Raw genomic sequence first — 11,775 nt, forward strand, 5'->3', positions numbered from 1 at the left:
TTTGTTTTCAATTGAGGTCAGGAAGATTCTAATACACCTCGTAGCGACCACCAGCGCTGTGCAGTGTGCATGGGTGGGCTAATACCTCCCCAGCCAGTAACCACTCTATAAAGCACAGGAACACGGTGTGTGTGTGTGTGTGTGTGTGTGTGTGTGTGTGTGTGTGTGTGTGTGTGTGTGTGTGTGTGTGTGTGTGTGTGTGCGTGCGTGCGTGCGTGCGTGCGTGCGTGCGTGCGTGCGTGCGTGCGTGCGTGCGTGCGTGCGTGCGTGCGTGCGTGCGTGCGTGCGTGCGTGCGTGTGCGCGCACATGCACATGCACATGCACATGCACATGCATGCACTACTGTGTGAGTGTGTGTGTGTGTGTGTGTGTGTGTGCGCGCGCACATGCACATGCATGCACTACTGTGTGTGTGTGAGTGTGTGTGTGTGTGTGTGTGTGTGTTGCGCGCACACGTGTGTGTGTGATGTGTGTGTGAGTCAGCCTAGCGTATAGGTGAACTCCAGGTGGACACAGACACATCTGCCTCCCTCCTCCCTCCCTCCTCTGGCAGCTGTTTATGTAGCACATCTAAAGAGCCCAGCGCCAGATAAAAGCACAGCAGTCCTACAGTCAGACGTGAGTCAGGGCTTTGGTCTAAGGACACAAAAGCAATGTTATATACGACCCATATAGTTTACGTTTCATCATCGTTTGTTTACTCTATACTTTAAGGTATTTTGTCTGTGTAAGCAGTATTGGTCTGTAAAAAAGTAGTGCCCATTTGCTTTGACTCACCACTTTGTTGTGTTGCTGTCCGGTATTTTTGCAGGTCTATTACACGAGCCAAATGCCCATGTACACACAACCGGATTCACGGCTCCTTAAAAAAGATAATATTACCAATTTTTTTCCACCTCCTTTGTGTTTACAGTTTAAGGCAGGATCAAGTCTGTTAAAACCTCAGCTCTTTGAACTGCTAGATTACTGAAGGAGCCTGTGCCACCCCAGCATTTTCCCAAACCTTTCTTGTGCTTTTGTTGTGGTCTACCTTTCCATTGCACCTCATTTGTTGTAACTTGCTTGTATCTCATCTTTTTGCTTTCTCGGCGGGCTTGATGTTGGCGCTTAACTGTGCCCTAATTCCGCTCCAGGATCTAAGACCAAAAAAATAAATAAATACCTCAAACGCCTATCAGACTTAAGGCACGTTCAAGAGAATTGTTGGCACTGACATCCCAGACTGCTGAACAATGCCACTGTTTGTCAAGAAGAAAATAAAAAAAAGAAAAGCCAGTGGAAACTTCACTGTGCCTCACAGGCGGGTCTACTGTGCTGAAAATGACCAGAAGCGTTGTTTACAGATCAAATCTACACGCACGTCATTAAACTGTATCTCTTGTCTACCTCCATCACAGAACGGAAGGAGTCTTATGTGATTGTTGTGAAAGATTGCGACAATGGTTGGCACTTTAGTTCGTCTTTATCGCAAGTCGTGTGAATAACAAATATGGGTAACACTTTATTTTAGGGATACATCTACGTATTAGCACTAATACATACAATGTGCCTGCCCTGTATAAGTAAGTTATAAGGCATGTACAAAGCAAAATCAAACATTTATTAGGCATGTATTCGCAAATGTCTTTTTCATGCACAATAAGGGATTTATTACCAATTTAACCTCAGTAAGGACCTAGTAGGCCTTAGCGTTTGTTTAATAAATGCCTTACAAGTTACTTATGCAGGCATTAACATTGTATGTATTAGTGCTAATAGATGTATCCCTAAAATAAAGTGTTACCCAAATATCTTGCTGGACCTCTTCCATATCTGAGGAAGATATGCTCAAAGACAGACTACATTACATTACACTTGGCTAATGCTCCTACCCCGAGCGATTCACAGGTTTTTTTTAGGTATAAAAACTGTCTCCTAGGAGTAATGTGGGGTTAGATGCCTTGCTGAAGGGCACGTGAGTTCATCCATGGCTGAGAGTGTACTGCAGAAGAGGTTACTGAGTGACTTTCCCACCCACACTTGTCTTGCTGGCAGAGGATTCAATTCAGTCACCATCCGATCCAGAACAGTAAAATTCGCACCGCTAACTCATCGCTTAGAGAGTTGAATTTCATGTGATTCAATTCAATACAATAATAACCAAAATATAATACAACCTAGATTCCTTTTACCTGTCCAATGTAACCAGGTAATTGCCTGGCTGAATGACCACCTGCCTGAACCAGGTAATTTGGAATATGTGGCACCGGATGAGGCACTGAATGAATGAATGAATGAATGAATGAATGAATGAATCCAGGCTAGCCATCACTGACAAGATGAGACTCCAAGTGTTTCATCCATGTTACTAACTTCCACCCACTGCCCTTTGCCCTTGTCCTCTGCTGCTCCACAGGCAACAGCTACTGGGTGTTCGACGGGGAGCGTCAGATCACGGGCCCGGACACGGTGCAGCATCTGGGGCTGCCGGTGTCGGACATCCAGGCGGCCCTGATGTGGGGCGAGGACAAGGCCCAGAAGACCTACTTCTTCAAGGACGGCAACTACTGGCGCTTCAACTCGCAGGAGAACCGCGTCGACTCGTCCCACCCCCGGGGCATGCACGACTGGAGAGGGGTGCCCAGAGACATCGACGCCGCCTTCCAGGACAGATACGGTAAGCAGACACGTTTCGACGTATTTGGGGCCCTAGGCAAAGATGGATTTGGGCCACCCCTTTTCCCCTCTTCAAGCTGTTGGGGAGGGCCACGTCTTCAAGAGATATTGATTGATAGCAGTGTCATTGCACTTTTCAGTTGCTGCCTCTGCCACACTCACTAAGTTGTCATTGCTGTCATTTTGAATACAAGTACGTCATTATCAAGGGGCCCCCATTCAGTTGGGGGCCCAGGGCGATAACCTAATTTTCTTACCTGGTTGTGACAGGCCTGACGGTAAATAAGATTATGTAAAATTTAAAAGGGGACTCTACGCATCTAGCCTGGTCTTACCCTGCCCTCATAATAATTTTATTTGTACAGAGGGTCTGAAACAACCAAATTGAGAACTTGAAGAAAAATGTTAATAACATTTAATCCAATTTTGATTTATAAATTTAAAAGATTTATAATAAGAATTGCATTTAACTGCCTAACATTTTCGAAAGAGCTCTTCAAATTTGCATTGCGGTTTGTTGTTCTCGATGCACAATAGACATTCCATAAAAAAAAACGTTTTCCAGTGTACGTGTGTGTTCGAAGCATATCTCTGTATCGATCTCTTATCCTGCCCTACACACAATGCAGTGATTCCCCCTCTGTATATGAATGTTGTCTCTCATGTGCAGTGATTCCCCTGTGTGGATGATTGTTGTCTTTCATGAGTTGAACATTCCTTGTGACATACCTCTTTGCCTCTGCCACAGATATCCATGCATGTACATGCTTGCTCATTCAGCATGCTGTTCCCTGTATGTTTCCTCTCTGTGTGCATCTCCCAAAGACAGAGTAGAAGTCTGTGGTGCACACTACAACTCTGACTGAAGGTTTATATAAGAGATACATTCAGACCCATCTGGGTCTTCACCGTGCACGTGTCAGCAGTCAGCAGTCTCTTTGAAAGATTGGTCTTTGTCCTGAACCTGGCCAGTGAGGTGGGATGCTTGTAGAGAGTTACTTGTGCACAATCCCTGGTGCTGAACCAAAAAAATATGTATTTTTGGAAAAAAGGTTCGCACAATCCTTTGGATTTTTTTCTTCTTCAAGTTATTTTTTCTTTCCATTCATTCATTGGCAAGCATGATGACGTTTCGACCTCTCGGTCTTCCTCAGATTCTGTTACGATTCAGTGCTCTTTCAGTGACTGTGTGCCTCATCTCCCAACAGGTTATGCACACTTCCTGAGTGGCCTGAGATACTGGAAATTCGACCCCGTGGAGGTGCGGGCCTTGGAAGGCTACCCCCGTTACATCGGGATGGACTTCTTCAACTGTCCGTCGTACCTGTATCGCTAAAGGTCCAGTGTGTGATTTTAGTACGGATATTTTCAACATGTATGCTGCCCCTCCACAAATTTCATGACTTTTCATGAGTATTTGCGTAGTGATAAACTAATAATAGTTACTGGTCTGACCAAAGAACAGTAAGCATTGCTGCCAAAGATGTCTATGACTATTGACTCAAAATGGTCTAGATACTGGTCCACTTATTCCTCTATGAAAAGTGTACATTTCCAAGTCACAATATCTACTTACAAATATTAATGAAAAAGATAACATTTGTGAAGGGCAGCATAACTTCTGGAAATAAACTACTTCAAAATACATACTCTACACTTAAGACTGTGGAGGAGAAAGAGAGCAAAATTCCTCTGAAGATGATCATGGACTCATTTTGGAAGCCTGTCAACTGGCAACTTCCGATGCCAAGGAATAGTGTTCCTCGCTCACAATGTCAAGGTTTCCTTCCTTGAAAATATAATTTTCTGCCTTAAAAGTAGCCTTTTTAGCACAATATTTATATTGCAATTGACAATATAGCAAATTGGAAGCAGGCAACTAACCTCAAAAAAACCTGCATTTATTACAAGACTGTTACTGAAATGATACATTGCACTGGTTGCTTGTGCAGGTATTTTTTCTCTTAAAGGATAAAGTGAATAACCGTCACGTTAAGTAGGGTTTTGTTTACCAATCACTGAGCCTTTAAATGAGTTTAAAACCATGTAACAATCATGTCAGTTATAACAATGTCAGTAGAAATAATGTATGCCTTACATTTTTTATGTTTATGTAAATCTCAAGACTCACGGGCAGTTTTTTATGCTGGCCATATTTGAGTGTAACAGTATAGCTGTACAGCATGGGTGGAAATCTGTTGGGAATGTGTCTGGGTAGGTTCTCAAGTGACTCAAAATGATACGTTCATGAGGAATGACCAATGAATTTTGGCACTTATATGTGTTGGTGGCTGTCAGTCAAAGTTGTTGTTGTGTGGGTGCACGCATTCAAATTGCAGCAGAAGGCAGATAGCGCGACAAAACTCCATTGGCCTCCAAAACACCAAAACTCCAAAATTTTCAATGCTGCATCTTGTCACAATTCCACAATTATTGACACCCCCAGTGACACCCCCAGTGCCCTAACGTTTGAGCCATGACAGGGCCGCATGTTTTTAATTAAATAAAGTTTATCTTTTTGGAGCTCAAACACAGTGTGCAGACCAACCGTTTCATACTGTTAGCCAAAGGCCTCAATTTCCACCCCTGCTGTACACCCTTGGAGGTTTGATTCGTGAGTGTTGACAGGAAGTCCTGGGAGCCATCATCAATGCCATTCCTAGAGCCTAACAGGTTTTCGTACACACCAGAAATCCCAAAGGATTAGCACCTTGACGAGTTTACAAGAGAAACTTTATTGTCTTTTCTTTTCTCTTTGTATATGAAAAGCCAAATCACATTTGCAGGTTCTATGGAGCACCTTTTTTCTTTACCTCTTAAACTGTACATTCAGACCAAAAATGTCCAAAGTGAAGAGGTAGCTGAGGTCACTGAAAAAACTATGCCATGAATTTGTTCTTTTCACTCTCAACGTGATATTGACATGTTTGATTGAGCTTAAAATCACAGAGCAGCACTGGCTTGTGAACTTTGGAAATTTGAAGATGTGAACATTCCGGCATTGCCGAACCATGTCATAGCTAATTGCGATAATAATTGCCATAGGTAATTGACTTTTAACCTCTGAAATTCGCTCTGGTTTCCTAGTTCACATCACCCCAAGCGAATTCACTTTTGCTGCCCAGTTCTCTGACCCTCCATAGAGAAATAATGACTCACGTAGCTCTGGTAGCTTTGGTCGCTTCTGGTCTGGATGTATGGTAACGCGTGTGATTCACCAGACATGCAATGCAGACTTTCCATTGCACTGGTATATATACTGTATATTTCAATGAGAAGCGAATTTGCTCCCGCACATCATTGCGGGTACGCAATGTAACGAGAGCTTCAAAAGCACACAAGTTTGGTGCTCTCCAACTACATGCAAATGAATCCGCTCAAAGACACCATATCAAAGGGTGAGTGTCCAACAGCAGCAAGACTTGTCGCGCAAGCACACCAAAAGAGGCAAAAGCTACAAAGCACCACTGTTTATAGAGCAAGAACGACACGAGCGACAACAATGACAGGGTATGAACGTTAAAAGCAGAATGTAAGCATTCCAACATTCCAATTGGCTACTGCGACTGTCGCCGAACTGTATCATATCTCTTTATCATAATATTCGCTGACGTTCAACTACAAACTGTCGCTTGTGTCACTCAAATCGCCTCATCACCCAAATCACATTTGTCTCCTTTGTTGTCTCTATAGCAGGGTTCCCACGGGTCATGGAATTTCTGGAATATCATGGAATTTCATAAATGTTTTTCCAGTCATGGAAAGTCATGGAATTTTACAATTTTACATGCACAGTCATGGAATATCATGGAATTTTCTTAACAGTTGTCCAAAAGCAAAACAAAATTTTGTTTGGTGTATAACATTATTTCTTACTGGTTATACTACAACGCTTCGCCAGAGACAATTAAGATTTGCGCTGTAATGTGCAACATTTTAGAATGCAATGAGCCCACTGAAGTCTGGCGGTGACTAGGTGTCGGCTCTAGGGGTGAAGATAATCTTCAGTTTTCACACTTAAAAAAAACTTTTTAACATAATTTCTCTTTACCGAAATGGTCATGGAAATTACGTTTTTTGGGTCTGGAAAGTCATGGAAAATCATGGAATTTTATGTCTGAATTAGAGTGGGAACCCTGCTATAGTCAATTACTTCAAGTGGCGTAGTCCAATCACATAGGCCTATCTGGTGGATTTGCAGCGTGATAAGAGTCAAGGCCGCGTCACCCTCTCAGTTGTTCCCCTCTCAGGTAGAAACAAGCATATATGTGCATACCACATACTCACTGATTATTACCTTGATAATCTTGTTTTTTTTCATTGCTTACTTGTGTCATTGTCGATGTCATTGCTATGTTATTGTTATTGTTTTTTAAATACACATTGGTGCTACATTCGACAGGGAAGGTAACTGTGTGCCTCAGCCACTACCCTTAAAGGAGAAGTCCAGTTTTTTTAACATTAAGGCCATTTTCTGGGTGGTCGGCAATGTTTTAGAGTCCCCCTCACCGTTTATTTCATGCTTGCTGCAGTCTCTGTTATTTGGCTGATTTGGATTTGATCTCAACCAGCTTTAGAATGGCCGTCTATGAGCACCTGCAACTCTGTTCTTAAAATCATCTTAAACATTTGTTTTTGAAAGTCTACAACTCACAAAGTGGTTAGGGGTGTTCACTAGCAGTCCCTAACAAGTTTCAAGGCAAAATATGGCTTCTGTCATTTTTTATTTGCCATTTTGTGAAAGAAAGTGAAAGTGAAAGTGAAACTTAATTTACAAATTGCTACATAAAACACACATAAAACACGACAGATGCCATATTTCGCTACAAAAATTCTTAAGGAACACCAGTGAATACTGCTGAACACTTGGTGAGTTGCATATTCTTGAAAACAAATGTTAAAGGTGATTTTAAGAACAGAGTTGCAGGTGCCCATAGACGGCCATTCTAAAGCTGGTTGAGATCAAATCCAAATCAGCCAGATACCAGAGACTGCAGCAATCATGAAATAAACGGTGAGGGGGACTCTAAAACATTGCAGACCACTCAGAAAATGGCCTTAATGTTCAAAAAACTGGACTTCTCCTTTAACCAGTGGTGGGGCAGCAAACATGTAGTCACGGTCTGTCCGGGTTCTCAGTGTCACTTGATACAACAATGACTAAATCGTTCAAGAGGTTCATAAACCACATTTGTGTTGTTTTTAAATGTTTTTATGTTTTTCTGTGTACTCCTTTGAAACATGTGTTTCATTCTCACACCCCATTATAAGTCGTTTTTGCAGGCCATGTTTCATACTAGGGACCCTTTTTAAATGACCCACCATCACCACCCGCCAACCCACCCCCACTATGATATTCCTGCCTCCAATCACACACACACCCCAGCCCCCCTCATACCCAGCGATTGTCCTTACTAACACAATACAAAAAAAAAAGGGCGGGGGGGTCAGATCATGCCCTCAAGCCCTTGTCAGGAGTCATGCAATTCAAATGGAACGCTCCTTATCATTTTCATATGTCCCGCATCATGTATAGAGAGGTGGAGGAAAACTATCATTGTCCATTTTGTGTGGGACGCACTGCCTGCCTCTCTCTCTGCCTCCGGCCTCCATACATATACATATCATTTCTTGGTTACACATTATTTTAAGGTTACAAGTTGGCCACTAATACAGTACCTGTCTTGACAAAGGAGTTATAAGACATGGTAAGAAAAATCAACCATTTGTTAAGGTGTTCGCAATTTTTTTTGTTTGTTACCTATAAGGCCTTTATTGTTGATAAAATCGTATACGTAAGGACCTTGGAGTCCCATAACATGTCTTATAAGTCACTTACACACAGACAGTAATTGGGCACGTATTTGTCGCTAACATGTGATCATTAAAATTAAGTGTTACCCTTTTCTTTGTTGTTACATTCCAGTCGGTGCAGTGCTGGTCCACTGATACCCTGTTTGCAGTTATTCTCATCTTTTTAATAATGAGTTATTCACCTCCTTTCATTGTCGGACTGCAGTGGATTGTTGTCCATTCTAAGACCACGTGTCAGCACTGGTAGTTTATTGGTCGGTAGGACGTTGTATGTACAGCACTCTCTCGTCATCATGATTATTTTAATTAATACTACACTGTTACTGTTGTTGTTGCATTTCATCGTGGACAAAATCTTTTTTTTTTTTCATGTGTAACATCTCTCATTTCAATTTGAAGATTTAAAAACAAAAGTTAACATATTTACTATGTAAATAAATTTGTATAAATTCTGTATTATACTTTTGATTCCAATAATAAAGGAAAAAAAGGCTTTCGTATTTCATGTTGTAAGTCTCCTTCAGTTTGCTGTTCAGTCACTTTTTGTTTGTGGGTCTCTCCTTCCAATTTATCCTTCCAATATCGTTGCCCGCCTTCTTCAATGTATTGTTCACTAACTTTGTGTCTCCATGACTCCATGTGCTATTAGTAAGGCGCCCTGGCTCTGGTATGTGAAACTTCTTCTGTATCTCGCCGTGTGGAGAGGAACCATGCTGGACGCTACCTTCCTGTGAACTGTTAATGTTTAGCCTCCTCTCAGCATTCCAGAGCTGCGGGTATCTCGTCTCTGCTACAGGACACTGCAAATTTGTGACATTCAGAAAAGGGGGGGGGGGCACTTTTGTTTGCTGGAGACAGACAGGGAAACCGACAAGGGGGCGGACACACACACACACACACACACACACACACACACACACACACACACACACACACACACACACACACACACACACACACACACACAAAGGGGTCAGTTGTCCCAGGCCCAGGGAGATGGGGGGCCCAGAATTGGTCCCTCATTACATTGAAAGTATTGGGTGGGGGGCCCTTTCAGATGACTTTGTCCTGGGCCCAGCCAAAGCTGTCAGCCACCCTGGAGACAGACACCATGTTCTGATTACTTCTCTCATCATCGTAACAACGAGCGATAGATAGTACACACACAGGCATCCCATGTTTTTCCATTTTGCCTAGCTTGCGCAGACGTCAGGCCTTTCTCTCTTTTGTAATGCATTCTTGAAGAAGTAGGCTACGCGTGTTTATTTGAGGAGCTGAACAACAAGGTTTGTTGTTGAACTGATTATACAATTACAGCAAACTTGTGTGCACACTCCAAAGCCCTTTGTTCAGAATATGACACACACTTCACAGAGTGTGCAATGCTGGCTTGTCAAACATGGCTTTCATCATGTCGTTGGTCGCTTAATGCAATAATTATGAAACTGGAGTATATAGCCAAGTACCCCCCAGGGATCAGGTCCAGGGGGTGTGCAATGCAACAAGAAGTGAAAAGATTCTCAGCTACGATAAAGATTCAGATACAGAGAAGATGTGAAGAAAGATCTTGTCACTTTATACTTTACCTCATGCAAACACATGTTCACTATATTAAGTGCCATATGTGTTCAATGTTTTTGTTTACATAGCAATGCCAGAGATATCCAAAGCACACTGTCAGCACGGCAGGGGGCACAGTGCACACTTTTTGCACAGGCCAATTCATTTCACTCTGTGCCTCACGGAAGTGACTATGAGACCAATAAACTGTCCTTGTAGTTGCCTGATTATCATCGACTTTCAAATCTTGTACTGAGATGACGGTCTGACCAAGAAGATAGCGAATAACGTCTCCCAAACGGCCTGGTTATCCCGGCTCCCTTGGTTTGCTACTGGTCGAGGCCAGAGAAGGCTGTGGCGAAGTTTAAACAAAACATTTTCTTATTCCCAATAGAACGTCTCCGCTTAAATCACGTCACTGCCTTGAACACGCCTCTACTCAGGGCCGTTGGAGCTGCTCGAAGTTGATTTGCTTCCTGAAAAAGTGGGTGGCGTTCCCGATTGCCCCGGAGCTCAGAAACGGTATTTATATTGCTCCTGGCCTGACTAGGAGGGCATAGCCTGGCTATCCTTGTAGCACCATATAGTGTCAGAGTTGGCCTGTGGCAGACAGTTTTATGTTTCAGAATCGCAGTGCCCCTACTGTCTTAATTCAGTACTGTACATCACAGGAACATGAGAAATGCCAGGCTTTGCCAGAGTTTGGATTCAAAGGGCCCCCCATAGCCCAATGCATCACCAGAAGATGCAGTACGATACCCATGGGAAAAAGATGACTTAGAAAACTCAGGCCAAGGCACATAATACAGTCCATGTACTATATGCGACACACTGTATAAACATGTTCATGTTCCATGTTCAGTACATGGAATGTGTAGGAGTGCCTACTCATATGGCACATAATATAGAAAGTTATTCTGCCCTTCACATAAGATTTGAATAGCCATGTAAGTTTTTTTCTCTCGCTCTTATCACAGAGTTTGAGAGCCACTGTCTTAATTCATGTCACCATCACAAGTGGATAGGAAATGTCAGGGTCTGTCAAGCACCTCAGTTTAACAACAAGATGGCAGTTTAACACCATGGCTCGTTTAAGGACCACTTCAGTCAATTTCAGTATGCTGCTGTATTGCTCACGCTACTCTTGACTTGTCAGTACTCGGTGATGCCACATTTTTCGGCTCAGCCCGAGATATGAGCTATTCTAATGGGGGAAGGTTTTGTTTACATTTTTTAAAAAATGAACATACTGTAGGCCTACTCCATATATTTTCCCAAAAATCCCGCTTCCCGCTGCTTGCTAGTTGTCTGCTGATGTTGCATAACCTTTTGGATGTTTTTGGTTTTTTTTTTTTTTTAATTCGCACCCATTTTTTCTTCTTTTCTTGTTTTCTTTTTATTTTAGCATTGCAGGGACTGACATGACAGACGTTTCGGCTGACAGACGTTTCGGCTGCACAGAGCCTTCTTCAGTGTCTGAAGAAGGCTCTGTGCAGCCGAAATGTCTGTCAGTGACACTGAAGAAGGCTCTGTGCAGCCGAAACATCTGTCATGTCAGTCCCTGCAATGCTAAAATAAAAAGAAAACAACAAGGAAAGAAGAAAAACTGAGTGTGATCCATTTCCTTACTACTAGATTACTTCAGAGATGCACCAACAAGATGGAAGAGCGCGGTGTGAGGAAAATAACATTTTTTTTTTAATTGAAATGTAAACAAACAGCTGCCCCCATTACAATGACCAGGA

The 11,775-nt window shown here is 42.6% G+C and overlaps 1 protein-coding gene across 1 annotated transcript in view; it reads left to right on the top strand.

Annotated features, from left to right (window-relative positions):
• The window catches only part of mmp11b (matrix metallopeptidase 11b), a 58,928-nt gene extending 51,848 nt beyond the window's left edge, over window positions 1–7,080 (top strand). The window contains exons 7-8 of the mRNA XM_063212201.1: window positions 2,397–2,657; window positions 3,865–7,080. Coding sequence (XP_063068271.1) covers window positions 2,397–2,657; window positions 3,865–3,992 — 389 coding nt within the window. The 3' untranslated portion in view covers window positions 3,993–7,080. The remainder of the gene's footprint in view (window positions 1–2,396; window positions 2,658–3,864) is intronic.
• The last annotated feature ends 4,695 nt before the right edge of the window (window positions 7,081–11,775 follow it).

Source organism: Engraulis encrasicolus, chromosome 12 (genome assembly GCF_034702125.1).
Source record: "Engraulis encrasicolus isolate BLACKSEA-1 chromosome 12, IST_EnEncr_1.0, whole genome shotgun sequence".
In the NCBI taxonomy this organism is placed as follows: domain Eukaryota; kingdom Metazoa; phylum Chordata; class Actinopteri; order Clupeiformes; family Engraulidae; genus Engraulis; species Engraulis encrasicolus.